At 41.7% G+C, this 23,436-nt stretch overlaps 1 protein-coding gene across 2 annotated transcripts in view; it reads left to right on the plus strand.

Annotated features, from left to right (window-relative positions):
* The window catches only part of RAD23B (RAD23 homolog B, nucleotide excision repair protein), a 49,500-nt gene that overhangs the window by 20,616 nt on the left and 5,448 nt on the right, over positions 1-23,436 (plus strand). Inside the window, exons 2-7 of one of the 2 annotated variants that reach the window (XM_054397378.1) lie at positions 3,945-4,026; positions 11,380-11,459; positions 13,966-14,216; positions 17,630-17,685; positions 21,361-21,488; positions 22,422-22,545. In XM_054397378.1, the coding sequence (XP_054253353.1) occupies positions 3,945-4,026; positions 11,380-11,459; positions 13,966-14,216; positions 17,630-17,685; positions 21,361-21,488; positions 22,422-22,545 (721 nt within the window). The remainder of the gene's footprint in view (positions 1-3,944; positions 4,027-11,379; positions 11,460-13,965; positions 14,217-17,629; positions 17,686-21,360; positions 21,489-22,421; positions 22,546-23,436) is intronic. The other variant, XM_054397379.1, reaches the window with a different exon arrangement.

Raw genomic sequence — 23,436 nt, forward strand, 5'->3', positions numbered from 1 at the left:
GTCTGTATAAACTGGCTGCAGAGCCAGTTTCTTCCCTTTTTTCCCTCACTCTCTCCCTTTCTGGCAGGCTCCTTTATCTTTGCTATGCATGGAGCAGGGCCTGGAGAGACCAGGCTGGAGCCTGGAGCTGTATCACTTGGGTTTGGCATGGGGCAGGGGGTGGGCATTGAGTCCTGGGTGTTTTGGCCTGGTTTGGGAGAAAGGTGGTGGGAAGCTTTGGCCTAAGGAAGTTTTTTGAGAACTGTGGCTGTGGTGGACTATGAAGCTTTGTGTATTTTATAATCTTTGCACTGTAATATGTAGTTACAAATAGCACTTACATTTAAACTTCCTATTTCTTTCCAATCTGGTCTGGAGTGTTTAACTACTTTGAGAAGGGTTAAAGAGCTCTGTCTCACTCCTTTTAAACCCAAGACAAGTTCATAACAGATTGGTTGTCTTTGTTTTCCATACATTGGGAGTATCTTCAGGAAGCAAGAAGAATGAATGTTTGTGTACAGGTAGTTTGTCTTAAAACATTATTTCAAATGTATCAGTACCACCCTTTCCTGAAGGTAAGAGGTAAAGCCTGAACAAGGAAAAAATAGGACTTGAGATTGTTTAGGCAAATTGGACACCCACAAATCCATGGGCTTGAGTGAGGTGTACCTGTGACTGCTCAGGGAGCTGGCTGATGTTATCATTAAGTCATGATCTCTTGTCTTTGAAACATCATGAAGAACAGAAGAGATTCCTGAGGACTGGAAGAAATCCAATGTCACTCCATTCTTCAAAAAACAGAAAGGAGGTTCCAGGGAACTGCAGACTAGTCAGACTCACCTTCATTGCTCTGGAAAGGCATTGGAATTGCTCCTTCTGGAGGTTATCGTTAAGCATGTGGAGGAAAAGACGGTTGTCAAAAATAGCATGGATTCACAAAGGGTGCCTGAACAATCTGATAGCCTTCTATGATGGTGTGGCTGGCTGGGTAGGTGAGGGGAGAGCAGTAGATGGTTATCTACCACAACTTCAGCAAGGTTTTTGACACTGTCTCCTGTAACATCCGTATAGGTAAGCTTAGGAATTGTGGATTAGATGAGTGGACTGAGGTTGACTGAGAACTGGCTGAATGACAGAGAACAGAGGGTTGTGATCAATGGTGCAGGGTCTAGTTGGAGGCATGTAGCCTAGTGGTGGTGGTCCCCAGGGATCAGTATTGTGTTCAGCCTTTTTCAACATATTCATCAATGACCTGGATGAAGGAACAGTGTACTTTAGCAAGTTTGTCGATGGTACAAAACCAGGAATAGTGGCTGGCACCCTGTCAGGCTGTGCTTCCATTCAGTGAGACCTGGACAGGCTGGGGAGTTCAGCAGAGAGAAACTTCGTTAAGTTCAGTAAGGGCAAGTGTAGGGAAGTAAAACGACATGCACCAGCAGTGGTTAGGGGTTTGTTGTGGCAGCACCTACAAAACAGACAGCAATAACCATCTGAAGACTGTGGATTAATTACAATTACTCTGCACTCCTTCCATCACAATAAAATTACAGGTTCAGATGTCAGTGGCTGCACAACCAGTTAAGCTATCTAGTGGGAGGTGAACCAAAATGTGCACTCACTCACAGAGAAAAGGAAGATCTCTTCTGAGGTACCAAAAATGTATGTACTCACCAGAGTGGGGAGGATGAGGACTCCTTAGACAAGATCTCAGTCTAGAGGGAGAGGATCTGACTGCCAAGGCTGCTTGCTGTGTGGAGAACCCCCTCTCCATCACAGGACTCCTTTTTTATCCCGTCCAGGGTACGCTGTGGTCAATTTCTTACTTGGAGAGCACACAAGAGCAGGGTCTGAATGTCTGGGCCCAGAGGTGCCAGTTAATATCTAGAGGTGTCAAGCTGATCATTGTCAACTCCTAACCAGCCTTGACCCTTTGTCCAGAAAACTGTCAAGATTTTTGTGTTAGCGAGAGTGGTTGTACCTCCCACAGGGCTCACTGTGGTGAATGATGCCTATGCCCAAGGTTATATCCTAAAAGTGGCAGGACATGTTCCTACGTGTTCAGCTGGATCCCCCTCTCCCCTCTGGAGTGGGGGAGTGGGGGGGGGAGGGGGGGAAGTCTTGGCGCCACTTTGCCTGAGTAGACAATTTCCTGGGCCATTTGGGGCAGGTAAAGCTCAGGCGACATACTCATGCTGGCTTTGTTCACAAGTTATGCTCACACTATATTTGGTGAAACATCATTTCATTGGTTAATTGCTCAGTTTAACAAGAATGCTCACTGGACCAGCGTCCGTGTTGCAAATGTTAAATAGGGGTTGTTTGGTAAACTCGTGTTCCGTGCCCGGTATCCGTGCTCTGTGTTCCATTTTATACCCGCGCCTGTTTCCGTGTGCATGCCTGTGTTTGCCTTGTGCTGCCGAGAGAGCCGCCTTTGCCCGGCACTCGAACCGGTGTGTTCGAGCGCATCGCCGCAAACCGCCGCCTTTTGCCCGATTGAGCTGGCGAGCACACCGCCCGGCCCGGATCGCTATAGCCGCCCTAAGGTGGGGCCATTGTTCCGGCGAGGACCGGCACCTCCCCAGCCGATCTCTGTAGACCGCGGAAAGGGTCGCCCCAGCTTCGCAGAGGAGCCGCATTTGGGCGTACCCTGCGACCGCAGTGACAAGGGTTTTCCCCTGGAACGGCAAGCTTGTTTACACAGTGCACCCCGCGAACTGACTTGCAAAGCCTCTGGGATTCACCGGCAATCTTCCAGGACCCTTTGTTCCGAGAGAAGCTGCTACCACGCGGCACGGCACCACGCGGGAAGCATCTCTCTTACAAGGAGAGACTGAGAGATTTAAGGCTGTTTGTCCTGGAGAAGACTGGCTGAAGATCTTACCAATGTTTATAAATATCTAAAATCAGGTGTCAAGAAGATGAGACCAATATCTTTTCAGTGCTGTGCAGCAGCAGGGCAATAGACACAAACTGGAACCCAGGAGGTTCCATCTGAATATGAGGAAAAGCCTCTTTACTTTGAGGGTGACAGAATACTGGAACAGGCTACCCAGGGAGGCTGTGAAGTTTCCTTCTCTGGAGGTGCAAAAGAGTTACCTGGGATGCAGTCCTGGGTAACCTGCTCTAGGTGAGCCTGCTGTAGCAGGGATGTTGGACTAGATGGTCTCTGGACCTCCCTTCCAAAACCTACTGTTTTGTGATTCTGTGATCATTCTCTGTCTCCTTATGACAGTGGTCTTTCTGGAGAATATGGTCATCCTAACAGAAGACACTAACACAGTGTCAATTGAGCTATTGTGTGTGGTACTCTGAAAGTGTGGCCTGTATGTCAATAGCCTGCCTAAGCAAGTAAATAAGGCAAAATGCTTTAATGTGTAGTCTTAAAATTGCTACGCAGAGCTCTAAAAATTATGGGGGAGGGAAGGAGTTGAAAACTGCATACATAAAATTCACAAACCCAACGGTTTGCACAAGTCTCTTCATGTCAAGGCTTCAGGTCATTCCAGTGAGTTAAATTGAGTCTTATCGTGACCTTACAAAAGAATGAGGCCTTTCCTGAAGAATCACTAGGAAGAAGAAAGCTGAGAGCTATCAGCTGTGCGTGGTGTGTGTACCTCATACATTCAGAAGAACAGGGAGAGGTAATGGATCAGTAGATGAAAGCATTTTAATTTTTTTTTCCCATAAATTTCTTTTTCTTTTTTTTTTTTTAATTTGTGTTGTAAACCTGTAGTTAAGTAATTTCTCCACGAGAAGTCTCTGTCTAATTTGATTAAGGGCAAGTGATTATTTGGGAAGGGAACACATGGCTCTGCAAGTGGTTATGGTAGCATCTTGGTGATATAAGACTGAAAACTAATTTTTAGTATTTAAAACACAGAAGAAAGTAGATTTTTGTTGTGAAATCTTAAAATTTTTTTTGTTTGTTTTGTTTTGTTTTTGTTATGACTGTTCCTGTGCTTTAGGTAAAGGCACTGAAAGAGAAGATTGAATCAGAAAGGGGGCAAGATGCTTTTCCAGTAGCTGGCCAAAAACTAATTTATGCAGGTAATGGATATTCTGAAAACACTGTGTCTGAATATACCTTATTTTTTATGTTCTCATTTGACTTTGATGTGAGTGTTAAGTCTTCTTAAAAACTGCAAGTATTGAAATGCAAACAGACTGGAATAAAAACCACAACAAAAAACAACAACAAAAACCCTAACAAAACCAACTTCATTTGTGAACAGTGTTGGGTTTTCACTTTTAATAAGCTAAAGCCACTGATCACAATAGAAAGACTAATGGAAGAGAAGTTAAGCGTCTCCATGTTTGTGTAGACTCCTCAGGGCTATGTTTCTTAGCAAATGTGATGTCCTTGTACTTAAGGGAATGCACATCAGGAACATGGAAGTGTTCTAGTTTCTCTGGGACAGAATCATAGGGCCAGCCATGGTCTGAAGGCCATTAGCAGTTTGGAGTCAGCTGGGCAGCTCACCTGAGCTGGCTGACTGGTTATTCCATACCATAAACATGCTCATTATAAAGGGTGAATTTTGCTGAACATGGCAGTCTTCCTGCTTGAGCTCCTGCTGACCCTGCTCCTCCTCTTTTCTTCTGCTACTCCTGAGGAGTATTTTCCCATTTGTTGTGATCACCAAACATTCACTGGGCTGAGTGTAATTTCATATACTTTATATTGGCATTGGTTTGGCTGTTTGATTAAATCCATTTTAATTTCAACCCATGGGTCTTCTCTCCTTTTCCTGATTCCCCTTCTCTGCCGGGGAGGTGTAATAGGGCAACTACTGTAGTTTATCCCTGGAGTCAAGATAAATGCAGAAAGAAGGTGAGAGTCATGTGTATGATAAAGAAGCACAAACAAGGCAGAAGAGCTTGTGCAGGATGTGTAACTGCATGACACTTCTAATACTGTGTTTGCTTCATTAAAAAAACCAAGGGTCACACAACATGACTTGAGTATTTTCAAAAGCCAGAATTTATCTGTAGCATTGTGTAATTCTCACAAGCAGTAGGAAATAAGATTTAAAATAGCAGACCATCTCAAGGTAAAATCTGTTTTTCTCTTGGTCAAGAGATACAGCAAGGGTGTATTGATGACAGTTATATATTGATTAAAATGAGCTCTGGCATTTTCACAGTATGGTAGAGAGTGGTCTCCCATCTGAACCTGATTAAAAGTAAATCGTTTGTTATTAAAAATGCAGGCAATTTTGTTTCTAAAAATGATTGTGCTAATCAGTGGAGAGGTAGTTACATTGTCCTGGGAAGATAAGATGTCTGCATATCTACATTGTGCAGATTCTTTTTCCAAAGTGACTATGAGTCAAAAAATTGTAAGTAAATGTCTGTATATTTTAAGTTACATGCTGCACCACCTGCCACAGCTATTACAACCTCACTTGTGTTCCAGGTACCATAATGCATACACATTGCTTGATTTTCCTACAGCTTGCAGGATAAGAGTGTGGCCTTCTAATTAAAATAAAGTGATGTATTCCGGTAGCTCTGAGAATGGTTATAAAAGGGTGTGTTTTCCTCAGCACATAGGGAAGTGGTCATTGGCACATCTTCAGATTATGAATCAATTAAAATCATAAAATATTTCTAAAAAATTGAGTAGTAGAAGTAGGTGCTCTAAAACTCACTGAAATGCAGACTTACTTTTCTGATTTGTGGCACTGCCTCTAAATTGGTTTATCCTAAAAAAAACCCCCACAAGTCGCTGTGGTTTAGTCATGTCTTAAGCCTACCCAACTGGCAGCAAAGCAACCACACAGCCACGCACTCACTCACTCCTACCTGCTTGTGGAGAAAATAGAACAAAAAGCTTTAGAATTAAGACAAGGACAGGGAGGGCACACTCACTATTATGGTCGTGAAAGACAGACTTGACTTGGGGGAAAAAAAATCAATTTAAACAAGACTTGCACTGATTGACTCAAAGTAGGGCAGTAGTAAAGACAAAAAGATCTTAGATAAACTTCCCCTCACCCTTCCCTTCTTCTTGGGCCCAGTCCATCCCATGTGTTTCTGCTGCTCATTGCATCCCAGGGGACAACTCCTCAATGCACTGTGGCATCCATCCCACAGGTGACAAGTCTGCATGAACTCTCATAGCATCATAGAATTGTTTTGGTTGGAAAAGATGTCTTGAGATCATCGAGTCCGACCATTAACTGCTGTGGCCATTAAACCACATCCCAAAGGGCTATCTCTGCACATTTTTAACATCTCCAGTAATAATGACTGCACCACCTCCCTGGACAACTTACTCCAATGCCTGATCACTCCTTCCATAAAGAAATTTTTCCTAATATTCAATCTTAAATCCCCTGACACTTTCAGGCCATTTACTCTCATTCTATCACTCGATACTAGGGAGAAGAGGCCAACTTCGTACAGCTTCCTTTATAGGTAGTTGTTGAGAGCAATGAGGTCTCCCTTCAGCTTCCACTTCTCCAGGCTAAACAATCCCAGTTCTGTCAGCTGCTCCTCATAAGGCCTGTTCTCCAGCCCTTTCACTAGTTTGGTTGCCCTTCTTTGGACCTGCTCCAGCAGCTCAATGTTGTTCTTGTAGTGAGGGGTCCAAAACTAAATAGAGTACTCAAGGTGTGGTCTCACCATTGCTTCTGTGATCCTGCTGGCCACACTGTTTTGGATACAGGCCAGGATCCTGTTGGCCTTCTTGGCCACATGAGCACACTTCTGACTCGTATTCAGCCTGCTGTCACGCCAGCACCCGCAAGCCCTTTTTTGTCAGGCAACTTTCTAGCCACTCTGCCTCGAGACTGTAGTGTTGCAAGGGGTTGTTGTGATCTGGGTGCAGGCACTTGGCCTCGTTAAACCTCATACACTTGCCTCAGCCCGTTGATGCGCTCTGTCCACATCCCTTTGCAGAGCCTTTCTGCCTTTGGGGAGGTCAACACTGGCACTTAGGCTTAGTGAGGGTTCACTCAGTTCCCTCATCCAGATCATTGATAAAGATATTAAAGAGAACTAGCCCAAACACTGAGCCCTGGGGCACTTGTAACCACTGGTGAACAACTGGAACTCCATTCATCTCCACTCATTGGGCTTGGCCATTCAGACAGTTTTTAACCCAGCAAAGCATCCACCCATCCACACAATGTGTAGCCAGTTTCTCCAGGAGGATGCTGTGGGAGGCAGTGTCAAATACTAAAATATGGATAAACAAGATGTAGCCCTTCCCTCATCCAGTAAGCAGGTCATTTTTCATAGAAGAAGATCAGCTTTGTCAAGCAGGACTTGCCTTTCATGATCCCATGCTGACTGGGCCTGATCACCTTATTGCTCTGCACATGGTGCATAATGTCCCTTGTGATGATCTGCTCCATGATCTCTCCTGCACCAGAGTCAGACTGACAGGTCTGTAGTTCTCAGGATCCTCCTTCTGGCTGTTCTTGTAGATGAGTGTCACATTGGCCAGTCTCCAGTCAGCTGGAACCTCCCTAGTTAGCCATGAGTGCCACTAAATGATGAAAAGTGGCTTGGTGGCCACTTACCCATTTTCTCAGTACATTTGGGTACATGCCATCCAGCTCCATAGACTTGCATATGTCTAAATACTGCAACAAGTCCCTAATCAACTCATCTCGGATTATAGAACCATAGAAGGTTAGGGGTTGGAAGGGACCTCTGGAGATGCCTAACCCAACCCTCATGCTAACAAAGGCACATCTACATCAGGTTGCAGGTATTACTGATATTCTTTGAGTTTGAAAAATTGATTGTACAAACAGCTACACACCACAACAGCTTAAGTGTTCATTGGTACTTTTGTATTCAAAATCCGTAAGAGCACTTTGCAACAGTACTTGTACCTTCAGACAGTGTGAAAGATTGCAGAAACCTCAGGTTGAAAATTTGTCTGAAGAAATACACTTAGAGAACCATAGAATCAGTGAAGGTTGGAAGGGACCACAAGGATCATCTAGTTCCAACCCCCCTGCCATGGGCAGGGACACCTCACACTACATCAGGCTGGCCACAGCCTCATCCAGCCTGGCCTTGAACACCTCCAGGGACGAGGCCTCAACCACCTCCCTGGACAACCCATTCCAGGCTCTCACCACTCTCATGGGGAAGAACTTCTTCCTCATGTCCAGCCTGAATCTCCCCACTTCCAGCTTTATTCCATTCCCCCTAGTCCTATCACTACCTGATAGCCTAAAAAGTCCCTCCCCAGCTTTCTTGTAGGCCCCCTTCAGATACTGAAAGGCCACAAAATGTTCACGTTGGAGCCTTCTCCTTTCCAGACTGAACAGCCCCAACTCTCTCAGTCTTTCCTCATAGGAGAGGTGCTCCAGCCCTCTATCATTCTCGTGGCACTTAGAGCTCTGGACATATTCCAGCATGTCCATATCCCTCTTGTAATAGAGGCTCCAGAACTCGACACAGTACTCCAGGTGGGGTCTCACCAGAGCAGAGTAGAGGGGGAGAATCACCTCCCTTGACCTGCTGGCCACACTTCTCTTGATGCAGCCCAGGATCTGGTTGGCTTTCTGGGCTGTAAGTGCACATTGACAGCTCATGTTGAGCTTCTCATCCACCAGCACCCCCAAGTCCCTCTCCTCAGGGCTGCTTTCCAGCCAGTCACTGCCCAGCCTGGATTTGTGCTTGGGATTGCCTCAACCCAGATGCAGGACCTTGAACCTCATGAGGTTGTTCAGCCTGTCAAGATCTTCTGGATGCCATCCCCTTCCCTGCAGCATGTCTGCTGCACCACTCAGCTTGGTGTTGTTGGCAGACTTGCTGAGGGTGCACTCAATGCCACTGTCCATGTCACCGACAAATATGTTAAACAAGACTGTTCCCAGGAGTGATCCTGGAGGACTCCACTTGTTACTGGCCTTCACTGGGACATGGAGCCATTGGCAGCCATTGGAGCCATTAACAGCTTTGTTCTGTTGCCTATTCCTTCCTTCCAGTTCAGGGGACTGAGTATCCAGGAAACAACTGGTTTTACTACTAAAGACTGAGGCAAAGAAGTTACCAAGCTCCTCAGCCTTTTCCTCATCCTTGACCACTATGTTTCCCCCCTGGATCCAACAAAGGATATTCTTGTTCTCTTTTTGTTGCGGTTCTATTTAGCAGCTGAAGTTAAATTAATTTCTAATTGGGCTTTGGCACTTCTAAATTTCTCCCTGCATAGCCTCACAGCAAATTTGTAGTCCTCCTGAGTGGCCTTCTCCTTCTTCCAATGACTACAAATGCGCTGTTTCTCCCCAGATCTCTATTCAGCCAGGCTGGCCTTCTTCCTTACTGACTCATCTTTTAGCATGTGGGGTGGTCTGTTCCTGCACCTTTAAAACTTTCGTCTTGAGTAGTATCCAGCCCCGCTGGACTCCTTAGCCCTTAAGGACTCTCCCAAGGGACTCTGTCAACCAATCTCTGAAACAGGCCAAAGTCTGCCTGCCAGAATTCCAAAGTGGCAGTTCTGATGTCCGATGTCTTTACTTCTCCAGCAGCTGAGAACTCTTAAAAATGAGTGATGGCTGTGCCCAACACAGCCCCCACTAGCCCTCTGTTCACAAACATCAAGTCCAACAGGGCATCTTCCCTGCCTGGCTCTTTCACTGGCTGTGTCAGCAGGTTCTCCACACATTCTAGGAACCTCTGGGACTGCTCCCTGTCTGCTGTATTACATGTCCAGCAGATGTTAGGGAATATTAGGGAAGGTGAAGTACTCCACAAGAACAAGGGCTGGTGATAGTAAGACTTCTGCCTGATGCCTACAGAAATTGCATTTGTATCTTCATTCTGCCTGTGTGGTCTACAAGACTCCCACCAGGATATCTGTCATGTTGGGCTTCCCTCTGATTCTTACCCAAAAACACTCAAAATGTTATTATCACAATCATTAAGCTCAAGACAATCATTAACACATCACCCCACCCCAATGCCTCTCTTTCCTTGCCTATCCCTTTTGAAGAGTTTGCAGCCATTGATAGTGGCACTTCACTTGTGTGAGACATCCCACCACATTTCTATGATAGTCACTCTGTCAGTTTCCGTGATATGCTGGTTTCCAGGGCCTCATGTTTTTTCCCATGCTCTGTGTGTGTGTATATATATATATGTGTGTGTGTATATATATATGTGTGTGTGTATATATATATGTGTGTGTGTATATATATATGTGTGTGTGTATATATATATGTGTGTGTGTATATATCTATATCTCTCTATATATGTATGTGTGTGTGTATATATATTACTGTAGGTGCCCTTCAGTTGGTCTAAAGGTCTCTTCAACCAGCGTGGGTTCCTTTTGATGGCTACATCCTCCCAGTGATGGATTGCTCCAGTGCAGGCTTCATTTACAGTCATGGGCTTCTTCAGGCAAAGTCCCCTTCTTTGGCATAGGGTTCTCCATGGGCAACAGACAGGATTTTGCCCCACCATTGGCCTAAGGGCTGCTTGCCAGCTTGCTACAAGCGGAAGGGGAATGTCTGTTCCAGCATGCTTCCCAGCCTTGCTGACCTCAGCATCTGCATGGTTGTCTCTCACTTCCCACTGCCCCAAAACAAGTCCTAAAACAAAAGAACCTGCCCAGGAGGTTTTCTCCTCTTAAATATGTTGTCTCAAGCGCTGATTAACTCAGCCTTGGTGAGGTTGGTCTAACTTAGAGCTGAAGGACCTTCTTGAAGCAATACCAATACTTCCTTCCCCAGCTACCACAACCCTTACAGACAAAAATCAAACACAGGTTTAATGTGTTTCTGAGTTCTTGTAGATATGAGGTAAGTCTACTTTGTCTGCAGTACCTTCTCTCCTTATGAAGCAGTAAAAGTGTATTCATGATTTAGTCTTGCCATTTTTTAATTTAATCTTCCTGTTAAGGTAACAGGATGTAGAATGGTTGTATATTTTTCTAACACTTGATTTTCTTAAGAACAAATTGTTACAGTTACAAAGTTGCAAACTCGTCTAGTGCAGATGAACTTGATTTGTGGCAGGAAGCCGTAGACATTTTAATAAATATGAAGTGTCTGGAGTGTATAAGCAGGCATAAGTCACTCTGTTAAGCTTATTGTATGTTAAAGCCTGTTCTCTACATTACTTCCATCAGCATCAGAGGTCCAATAAGTCTTTGTCTAGATTTAATGCAACGGTTTTAAATGATCTGAAGCAGCTTCAGTGCTTACAGCAACAGCCTTCAAACTAACTGGTACTGTGGGCATTGTCAGAAGAGAAGGTCTACTGCCAGAGCTTAATAGCCAAAACACTTTTGATAGGGCTGTTAATGGTTATAAATCCTCGTGAAATATGTTTCTTTTTTAAATTGTGTGTGTATGTAGGAGTCTCAAGATCATCTAATGGTATGTTAAATAACAAGTTCTTTATTTATAAATAATCTGTTTAATTTCCCAGGCAAAATCCTTAATGATGATACTGCTCTTAAAGAATACAAAATTGATGAGAAGAACTTCGTGGTGGTTATGGTGACAAAAGTGAGTAGTCCTTATTTTTGAAAAAGAAGTTGCATTCATTTAATTTTTTCATTGTGATGAGTGATTGTCCTGTGTTGGGCTAGGATAGGGTAAATTTTCTTCAAAAGAAGCTAGGAGGGACCACACCCAGGACATACAGTGAACCAGACAGTGGGCTGTTGGGTACTATACTGATGCTATCCCTGCTGTGTAAGTGTGGAGCTGCACTGGGCATGCCAAGCTTATTTTGGCACAGAAGCTGTAGCATCAGGTGAGCAGGCTGAGTTTTATATCACTGGCTTTATATATTATTTTTATTAGCATTTTTGTTATTCCTCTTGTTTTTTTCGCTGTGTTGTTATATTAAACTCTCCTTTTCTTAACCCATGGGATTTGGCATTTTGCTCCCCATCTTCCCATCCCACCAGGGTGGTAGGAGTGGGGGGGTAGCATCTGAGTGAGGGCGTGGGGCTTGGTTGCTGGCTGGGCCTAAACCACAAAGTAATTGTATATGCCTGCTCTTAAAACCACTTGAATGTAATCTTGTCAAAATTTTTGGTCAATAGTAACAATGGCTGTGTGAATAGGTAGAAAAACACTGCTTCACAGTCCTAATATGCCCACGCTGGTTGTTGTTGCTGTTCAGTGCTGAATGTGTACCTCAAAGAAAAAAAATTCCAGTGGCTGATTTTACTATTTGTTCTTTTTTTCTGTCTCTGTTATTTTTCCACCAATATTATTGAAAGAAAGAAGGGAACCTAGATAGTTTGTTACAAAATCCTCTGTGCAGGTCTCTTCGAGTTGTGCCATGTTGCTTTTCAAATTCATGGCTTTTTCTTTGTCAAGCTCAGCAGTGCAAACCAGTAAAGAAAGGATACATAAGCTGTGAGTTTTGAATAACTGCAACTGCAATTTGAAGGGAATGACTGTGACATGTGTTTGAAGTATCTTATCTGTCCTCTTAACCAGTCACCAGATTGCTTCTGGGAGTCAAGCTAGAAGAAAATCAAGCCTGATTTTCTAGGCATTCCAGGCCCTTGAGAGCTGACTAAGACTGGTTTCATCTCTGTCTTGAAATATGAAGTTGATCTTGGAATTAGAGGTCCTCCTTCTGACAAAGTAATCTTCCATTCAGTTGCCCTTCCCTTCTGTTCTGTTACTGGCTTATTAGATTCTCTGTTAGAACGTAACTGTTATTGCTGTCTTCTGAACAAACAGTGTCCTCATCTGTGCTTTGCCTGGAGAAGAGATGTTTATCAGTACAACAAAACAGGTGCAGATGGGATTTCAGAGTATGGCTCAAGTTTTGTTTATAGCAGAAGACAGACTTTCTGTTAAATGCAATACCTTGTTGTATTAAAGAACCTGTGTTTTGGAGTTGGGCCTTACTTCAGTGTTGCGGGTGTTTTTATTAAGTCTTGAAGCTCAGTTTCTGAGTAAGACATGCCCTGCTATATAAGCACAATTGCTAACTTCGATGCTCAGGCGTGTTTTTCTTGAAGGCTTCTTCAAATGTTCTTTAAGGTGCCTGTCATGTTGAAAGTTACTCTCAGCTTCCCCTTTCCTTGCATACAAAAGGAGGAAGTATGTTTTTCCTGAGTTTAAGCAAACATTGCCTGAAAGTGATTCACCTTGAATAAGTAGTTGTTTTTCTTTATTTTTCTTTTCCCTAAAACTCAGTTATTTCTCTCATTAAGGCAGAGATAGCCGTCTGCCTTGTGATTTCTTAAGGATATTTGTAGGTAAGGGGCTCTAGTGTAGCTTTCAAAAACATACCTTAGTTGAAAGCTACATGATTTCTGAAAAGTGTAATTTTAATGTAACGATACCAATATTGCATCTAGGCAAAATTCATGTTTCCAACAGAGATGTGAAGATTAAATCACAGTTGTTAATGCAGGTATTACCCACTCTAAATTTGTTGCAGATTTGTGGATTTGGTAGTCCTTGATTCTGCTGGAGTTGTGTTGCTCACTCAAGAATGTGGAATGTTATTTACATAGTGCTTGGACTGTAAATAATGCTTAAGTAAAACTTGTTGCAGGTGAAGTTTTTAATTTTTTTTAGTACCTTGTTTTCTAGCAAATAGTGTCCATCATAAAATATGATTTCTGTCTTTCTTACTTTGTCCGCATTTGTGTGGTGTGAAAACCTCATGCTTGTTAAACTTGCCACACATTCTTTGACAGCTGTTTTAATCCCTTCTGAAAAATGCACTTTTGTAAAACAACTGGATTGTTTTCATGTTTATGATATTGCAGTCTGTAAGTACTTAGATGGTATCTTTACACATTTCACATCATACTCAGATACTGGAATTGCATAGATGTCTAAATAAGTACGGTGCTGACACTACCAGTTGCATGTTTACACACAATAAGAGGCATTACAGATTTAATGTCTTGCAATGTTTCAATGTTATGCTGGGTGTTGGGGCAGAAACTTCAAACACGAATAGTTTTAACAAAACTTAAAAAGCATGGGTTTAGGAGCTTTGTGTTGTCTGAATTCTGTTGTCCTCCTGTAGCCCAAAGCAGCAGCTGGAGCTACTCAACAGTCAAATGCTACTACCACTATTAGCTCGACAACTGCAGCTCCCACACCAGTCACTGCGCCAGTCCCTGCTGCTGCCCCTGTGCCAGCTCCTGTCCCTCCACCACCAGCACTAGATGCAGTTGCTTGTGAATCTGAACCTGTGAGTGCTCCGAAAGAAGAGAAGCCAGTAGAAAACCCACCTGCTGAGGCACCAGCTGCTCTCAGCTCATTAGCAACTGACAGGTATGAATGAGCCTCCACAAAGGGCTTCTCTGTCCATTTCTATTGCTTGCAGCTTTGATTTTATGGTGAATTTTACATTACAGTGGAAGTCCAACAATTTTGCCTGTTCTACTTAATTTTCTTCTTTCTTAATTTTAACTTGAGTCTGTGGCTCAAGTATAACTTTAGTGATAGTGAAAAGTGTTCCTTCCCACTTAGACCTCGTCCTGTGGGAAGTATGATCTTAGAACTAAATGTATGATGTAGAGAGTTAAATAACACAGGATGTGTGCTCGCTGTAGGCATTTCAGAGTTAATGTGGCACAGATTTAGTTTCAGATTGACATTATTTGCAGATACTCATCTGTGTGTCCATGAAGCTCTTAAAGAATTCTGAAGAATGTGTTCTGTTGTCTTCCTGGACCTCTGATCATGTTTTGAATCACGTTGGTTAGATTTGAACAATAATTTCTTCATTGCTGCAGGAGTCTCTTAATTTCTGCAAAGAGCTTTTCTTTCCAAAATGTAGGATATGGTATTCTCTTAATCATGTAATGTTTTAAAGCTCTACAAGCTTGTGTATTCTGAATATTCCTTTGCCCATGGATTTTAATCTCAGTTCTCTACATTTAAGAAAATCAAATGGAACTTAGACATTTCATCCCTGTGGTATAATGAAACCTTTTTAGGTCATTTTAAGTTACTGAAGTATTGTAATGGATAAAAATGTTGTTAACTGTAGTTTAATGGCCCTTTAGATGGATAGCATCAAGGTTTTTTTGTACAGTGGTTTTCAATTACATTTGTGTTACTTACCTAAATACTGATGCACAAGACATTAATTTTTGGAGTGGTTGTATTTAAACACCATCAAATAATGATTTGATGATAAGGAAGCAAAATTGGCAATTGCCTGATATCTTGAAAAAGTCATCGCAGAATTCTTGTAGTAAGTACCTTAATTTGATTTAATTTCACAATTCCAAGAATTGGACATATTTTAAAACTAGAGTATAAATGAAGCTTCCTTTATCAGTTGAATAACTTTAGAATTTTTTTAATGCTGGTGGTTGGTGTTTTTTTGCTGTTTGGCTTGTCCAGCCATATTCAAAGATTAGATCAACTCTTTGATACTGAAACGGTGCTTTCCAGGTTTTCCATGTGCAGGTTACAGTAAGACTGCAGTAAAAGAGCTTGAGTGTACATACTTAACAGAAAAGCAAGAGAATATTTTAACAAATACGTTGTAGTTACCACCTGCCTCGATTTCAGTAGGTTTCTGATTTGCTTTAGAAGTTAAATTACTAAGGCTGTTGAAAATCTATTGAGCTGGTGTCTGTTTTGCCCTTGATCTTTTTCAGTTGTAAATCTTAACTAGTGACAGATACTAGTCAAGCATTCTTGTTAGAACAACCTGTTTCTTACATTTAAAAAATGCATCTGTCTACATACCTTGGTAGATTTTTAGTGTCATTTTCTGATGACATTTCACTTGCTGTTAGGAGTTGCTGTAGCAGCCTGATAACTGGCAGGCTGCTGCAGCTCCAGGTTCCCAGATCTATGAAGTATCAAGATGGAACAAGTATTCTCAGTACATAAGTACTATATATATATATATGTATATACCTGTATATATGGCTGGCTGCACAGATCAGCACAGGCAAGTATAAAACCAGCACCCCAGCAAACATAGGACACTATCAGTTGAATCCTGTTCCCTGCTCTGAAACATCTTTTGATAACCTATGGCAAAACCTGCTAGTGCAAAATACATACACAAAAAAACAGTATCAGCTTAGTAGCTCACCATACATAGTGTGTTTTGATAGCTGGCTCCTAGGTCTCTCACCCACACAAGTTTTTGAGACCTTGTGACTGCCTGAACCCTACAATCCCACTCCAGTTGCCGTTACTCACATTCCTTTCCATGCATGTGCACATGCCCACTCACAGAGAATCCCCCCAGGAACAGGTTGTAGACATTCACTGACCCTGGTGTCTAGTTCCTGAGTCGCCTAGTCACACATTTGCCTCATTCATGGATACACAAATGGGTTTCTTCACTAGCTGGTTGAAGCCTATGTAAGCCTACCAGTAACTGACCTCCAGGTGTTACAGTATTTCCAGCAGCTCCTTCCTCAGACCCTCTCCAGCAGCTGACTCTAACTTGTAGCCATTCAATACCCATCTCTCAAGCATCTTACCCTACTCACTGTAATCAAGAATGATGTTTGCTGGTGATTACACACATGCCAGCGTAGGCATTCATGCAGAATATGCATGCACTTTAGTCTCCCCAGTTGCCAGAACCCCAAGCATGTAGACCCCTGTGGCCCCTTCTGCAGTTGCTGGCTCCACAGACATGTATCCCTGTGAATCATGGTTCCCTGTCCGGTTGTGGGCAATTAGACTGGCTTCCACACACATATATGTAGAATAAATAGACTACCCAGCATGAAAAATAGTTAGAATTTATTTAAAAGGCAGGGCAAACTGGTGATAGGTGCAGGGCATGGCCAGGCAAGTGATGTTTACATATCACTTGCACTTTTCCTCTCTTTCACTTCACTTTCTTTACTCATGCTTTTCGCCTGCAAGGTGCCTTGATGCTTCCCTTTCCCTGCCTTTGGTTCTTCCCCTATATATCCCATATGAAGTACTGCACAATCCCCAAATGCTTTTTCCTGTCGCCTGATGGTGAGTCAGTTGCACCACACTGTAGGCAGTAATGCTCTTGATCTGTAAGGAGACCTGGATAGCCTCTCCCACTGACCAATCAAGGTGTCACCCCAACGCCAAGGTGCTGATGCTTTTAAGTTGCAGTCCTGGGATGATCCAGGAAAAAGGCACTTTTGTCTGTGACTGAGCTAACTGGGGCTCCTCCGCCTGGTGCTGTGCCCCTCTGTGCTTGTTGGTGTTCATGGGGGCGAACCTTTACTCCTGTAATCTAACAGCCTTGATAATTTGACATGGAACAAATGTTACAAATGTTAGCAATTTATATTCTTGGGAAAGTAGGATACTGAGATTTTAATAAATGCTTTCCACTGACCTTATTGTATCCTCATTAAGATCAAACTGAGGACTGTGGGAAAGCAGGTAGTGAGTTTTTAAAAATTCACCTGTGTGTTTTTAAAAATTCACCTTGTTCTCCCACCCTTTAAAACATTCAGGCAAGCATATGGCTAATCCCTGAGCAGATGGACAAGAGCTGTATTACTGGGGCATAAAAGAGAAGGTTGGCCTTGTGTTAAAAATGGTAGTAAGTTTGTAAACTCTGGTTTCGCTGTAAGATCAAGAGAGCTCTTTGGAAAGCATTTTTGGCTTTTAGAAAGAAAAGGGGCTGTTAGAGTTACAGTGCTGCTGCTATTTTTGAAAAACAGGAAGTCTTCCAAAGTTTTATAATTACCATTGCACTTGTCTTCATCTTACAGTACAACAGGTGATACATCTCGATCAAATCTTTTTGAGGATGCTATAAGTGCACTTGGTAAGTGGAGTGTTTTTTCTTATGTAGACCTTAATGTGGTGCAGCAGAAACAAAAGACAAATTAGCAGATGTTGACATTCTCTTCTCTCTTGTTAAGTTATAATCAAAGGTACTCTTCTTTAAGTGCTGAAGTTGGTATTTTAGAACCAGTGTTGAGAACATCTTTACTGAAGAGTTATTTCACTTCATAAATTTTTGTTGTGTAAAAAGATCTTTATAATCACATTTTTTTCCCTATTTGCCATATTTTCTTTTCCAAATATTCAGTTTGAAGTGGCTTGAACAGAAGACTGGATATAAATGTGTATATGCATTTTTTTCTCACCTTTTCTTTCTACTGGGCATATCTGATAAAATGGCTGCCTTTATCATTTATTTGTTCCACCTTTGACAGGATTTTCTTTTGACATGTTTAGATTAGATAACTGCACCAAATCTGCTGCTTTCTGGTTTGAGTAATGAATGTTTCCTTATACTTAGTAGTCACTTTGCTTTTCTTTTGACAGCTTAAATGTCAGTGGAGTAAACAGAATAAAAATAATAGGAAGTTCTGCCCCTCATTTACGTTGGTTCTGGTATCTAGAAAATTACCATGCAAACCCACAACTCTTTGTTCTTACTTACCTTTTTTTTTTTTTTTTTTTTTAGAGGAATGGAGATTTTAGAGTGAAATAAATTAAGGCACAGAAATAAGTGGAACATAGATTTTCATTTTCATCTTACCTCTGTAAGCAGGTGTTTTGATGCAGCACCCCAAGGTGTTTCAGGAGCAGTAGTAATATTTTAAGTGTGGTTTTGGTAGCCACCAGGTGTAGTCTTAACTGCAGTTTAGGTATTTTGTTACAATACACTGTTAAAGGCTGAGGAAGTGCATAAACTGAAATAGCAGAGTTGAGTTCTGTTACATTTTTAAAGTGCTGCCACCAAAGCTGATGCATGTTTCATTAACCATTCGTTGTACCTTGATGGCTGGGGTGTGGTCATCACAAACATTCGTGTTAACAACGACCAACATGGTGATCTTGACTTGGTGTGGCAGGTTGAAATTCCCCCTCGCAGCATTAACTTTACCAGACTAGCCTCAAACTATCACACTTAGTCATCTTTAGAACCAACGAAAAATAATCTCCTTTCATGCAGCTGGAGAGCATCACTTTACCATCCATTTAAAATAAATTTCTTTGATTGGCAGCTGATGTCATGTCCCTAACAGCTGGGGAATAACAAGCACTGAGTGTAATTTTCTGTGTAAGCATACTACAAGGATTATATGCCAAAAATTTTCAAAGGCAGTAAGCATGAGCTCCTTGGGTTTTTTTCTTTAGAAACTATCTAAAACCAAATTTGCCTGAGTTTATGTAATATGTTTTTACATTCTAAGTAGGATCCTAGGCATGTTCTTGCTATGGCTTCTCAATTACATTGTCTGAAGACACCTGACTCCACTTGAAAAACAGGGGTTGGTTTCTACAGCTTAGTTGGGGGTTTTTGTTTTTTTCTTCTTAGCTACACTGAAAATTGATGTAGCTTTGTGCTACACGAAGATCTGCATGTCTTGCAGCTCCTGTGAAACGCTACCTTTCACTAGAGCAGCCTAAGATTTCTTTGGGGTGTGGGGCAAGAATTACTGTGGGGAATGTGATGAACTAGATTTGAAAGTTAATCCAGCTTTAGAATGTCATTTGAAAGATGAAAGCAAAGAGCACAGTCAGTTCAGCATTGACCTCACGAACATACCCAGTATCACTATGTAGAGATAGGCCTGAGTCTACATCTTCTCATTGCTGGTGTGCAGTTCCTGAATTACTGTTACTTTTCCATAACTTGTGTAAGTAGATTGTAACTGCAGTATATGTTCCTAAATTCCTATATGTTCCTTCTTCAGCTTTTAATTGTGACTTATGTAGCAGTCTATCTAGAGCAAGTAGATCTTTTTGCATCTTTTTTTATCTGTATCAAATCTTTTGTACTGTTATACCCAGCATGTATTGAAAAGGCACTGTGCAAGTGTTTAAGTTGCAGATAGATCAAAAAGTGTTCTGTCTGCTCTTTACTTTGAACATTTTAATAGTTAGCAGTAGCAAGGGTAAACTAGAGCTGTGTGAGAGAGCAGTAGGTTCAGCAAAACCACGGTGCTGGCTTGGCTGTTTTGCTTCTCTGAAAATATGTGCAGGAGTATGTATCTTTAGTTTAGGTGGTTGAAAAAAAATGTTAATGTCTTTGGAATAATGAAAGTACACATAAAATTGTTGATTTTGTGGCTGTGCATGAAGACATGAACTTAGCACTACTGAAACTCAGGACTATTAGTCTGAAGTCTGAACAAGAAATTCTCGAATTAGTCAAGAGGTGTAAATGCATTTTCTTTTAAATCTTTATGGGTAATACAAAAATATCTTCGGGCTAGGGCTGTTGTATTATTTGTTCTTGAGTGTATTGCCCTCAGTCGTACATTCACTGGTTATTTAGAAGCATTCCTTAAAAATTGTCAGTCTATGTGGTTGTGCTAATCTTGGCTTGAGTTTAAACATGTTTTCCCTAAGGGAATGACACTTACTGGGGTTTTTTGGTTCTTTTAATTGTGACTTGTCTTAACAGAGTAGCTCCAGCAGTATTTTTCTCTACTTTTTAAAAAATGTTTTCAGTTTTTCCTGCTGCTAACTTGCAAATGTTAAGAGTCAGTAACAGAGTTCCACTGAGATGTGGAATACCTTTTTCTGAGGAAGGAGATAGTCATTGAATGCCTGGGTTTGTTTTGGGTTCCTGCACACCCCCACCCCCATTTTTTGCATACAAAGATAACCATTAAGATGTTTCTCAGTTACAATTTATAATAGAATAGTTGGGTTTTTTTTAATTCTTAAACCTGTCTGCTTTTAAGGAAGGGAAATTAAATGGATTATGAAAAGAGGTAATATTTTTCACTATGGTATCATTAGTGTAGTAATCAGTTGTCCTTAAATTGCTTTATATATAGTTCATACCCTTTTTTGCCAGCAGCTGCAGGTGGGGGACTTGATGTGATGTATGTCATGTCAAATAAGTATTAATTAAACAAGGTTAACTCATTCGCCAGAGCCTAGATGGAACTTCTAAGTCTCCAGTCTGACTTCAGTTAGTCCACTTTAAGTTGATTAAATGACTTTGTTCATCATCATGAGCGTGTAGCAATATACGATTCAGAGTCATCACTATTTTGTTATCTCTCTAGCCATGGCATCGTAAAGTTTTTATTTGGACAAACCTAAGTAGCTAAGTTTGGCAGGCAGATTTCTACCTAGAAGGTTTAATTTCCAAACATACGCTGCAAGAAACTTCTTGATTGCATTAGGAATTGAACGGTATCTGTGAGGATGTTCTTGCTCTTAGATGAAAGCATTGAGTGCATTGAATTGTATCACAAGTATCCCAAGTATCACAAATGCTGCTTCTTTTAGTAGAAGGTTGCATTGTGCTCATTGCTTTCTACTACTCCATTCCAATGTGTAATGAAACCACCAGAATATATTAGGTGTTAAAAGAGAACCATGGCAAGTTTAATATGAGCAATTTTTAACACTGTAATGAGTGACTCAAATTTGGATAGAAATTAAGTCTGTCCATTGAAACTTTTTCGTGGTGTTGTTTTGGTTTTTTTTTCCTATTCCCTTCCAATGGTGGTCCTGTTACTTCTAGTGACAGGTCAGTCATATGAGAATATGGTGACTGAGATCATGTCAATGGGCTATGAACGAGAGCAAGTAATTGCAGCGCTGAGGGCAAGCTTCAACAATCCTGACAGAGCAGTGGAATACCTTTTAATGGTGAGCATTTTATTTTGCCTACATTTTACTCTTTCACTTTTTGTTTTGTCCTCACTAAAGACTTGCCCCTTTGGGGTTCCTGTCAGCCAGGTTTCCTTGCCTGTGCCACCAGGACCTGTAATCGTCTAGGAACCTTTCTTTGTGCTTGTCCCACGTCAAGCTGCCTAAGTTTCTAGGCCTGAGGGAGAGGGAAGGAAAGGACACATTTGGTGCAGGATTCAGTGACAGTAGAAAATGATTTAGGGTGGTAAGTTTGAAAGATTCTGTGTAGGAGAAAGGTCTGTATTAGTTGTGTAACCCACGTTCTAGTTCACTGCAGTTGTTCTTCTTGTCAATGTGTCCATTTCATCCTTCAGAGCAGTTAGTTCCTATACAGAGTTGCTTGCGTGTGGAAAATCAAAAAAATACAAGCTAACTTTCTATTGGACTGCTAAAATTTGATAACCTACAGACCGATTCATACGTAAGCTGCACTAAATAAGCGCTGTCAAGCTGTCGCATTGAGAAAAGAGGTCCAAGGAGCCATATTCCTATATCTCTTAATTTCTTGCCAGGTTGTATGGCATCTGTAGTCTCACTCATCGTCTGTACTACAATGGTGTTCCTCTTTTGTGTAACACTCTAAGAGACTGTAACACTACATTTAGTTTCACTTTGTCACTGATATCAAATATCAAAGCAAGCATTTGTTTGTGGAGCAAAATGTATTTTAAAGTGATGCAGTACTATACAGACCTCGTATTTTTCTTGTAAAAAATAAATTGCTCTTTTCACAGTGTTCTCTTGTAGCTGTAAAGGCATACCTGTCACAGCACCTTGCTTTGTATTTGCAGTGAAAGCATTTATGTTTTTTCCTTCATTCTGAAAGCTAATACATGCAATAAAACAAATCCTTTAGTATTCTGTAGGTAATTATGTGAACTGTGGCTTTAGGGTATCCCAGGAGATAATCAAGCTGTGGCTGAACCCCCTCAAGCATCAAACACTGGTGCCCCTCAATCTTCAACAGTGGCAGCATCAGTAGCAACTATACCTACAACTACTAGTTCATTAGGAGGTAAGAAAGGTTATATTTGAAAGGGTGTGATAAAGACTCATACTTAACCATTCTCTGCTCCAGTGAATTTTAAGTTCCTCATGTGTGTGAACTGATAAAAGTGAATTGACTTAGAGCTATAATATGGAAGTTTCAAGTATGGTACTTGCTTGGAACGAATGGCTTGCTACATTGTGGGTATACCTGGAATAAAACATGAAGTTTCTGTGAACTTGCACAATTCCTTTGATGCAGTATTCTGGACTTAAATGTAAAACCACAGACATGGAAAAGGGTGTGTTTTCTCCCACTTAAACCCTGGCTTCCTACTTCTGTGGCTAGCTGTGTGCTGTCAGCCGTCACTGTACTTACTCCTTTACCATATGGAAATTAGAATAGCAAAGGAGAAACCTGCAGTGAGGCCACGAGGTGTAGCACCTGAGAGACTTATCCATAACCTAGGGCTCTTCACTCAGCAGTGGAGCACCGAACAGAGTGATTGGAGTCTGCTGAGACGTGGAGTCCGGAGAGACCTCTGTCTCAAGAAGAAATAAATGAAAAGAGCATAAGCAAGGAGTAGGAAAACTTTGTCTGAGGTTGTGGCAGTGATGGTGTTCAAGATGTAAGCCTTAATAGATGCTGGAGTGTTAAAAGTAATAGTGACAGGTGCACCTGACATTGTCCATAAAGAGGAGTGGGGTGTTTCAGACAACTTTCAGATTATGCTGCATTCAAGGCAGTATGTAATCGTATGGGAAGGGGAGACTTGCTTAAGAAGGACAGAACTGACCTGGAGGAGGTAGAGAACTCTGTTGTAGGCATAGATGCAAGACAGTAGTGAGTAAATGTCTCTAAGTGAGTTTACTCAAGAGGTGAAACATACAGAGAAAAGTGCTGGAGATCAACGACAGA

Source organism: Indicator indicator, chromosome Z (genome assembly GCF_027791375.1).
Source record: "Indicator indicator isolate 239-I01 chromosome Z, UM_Iind_1.1, whole genome shotgun sequence".
NCBI lineage: Eukaryota > Metazoa > Chordata > Aves > Piciformes > Indicatoridae > Indicator > Indicator indicator.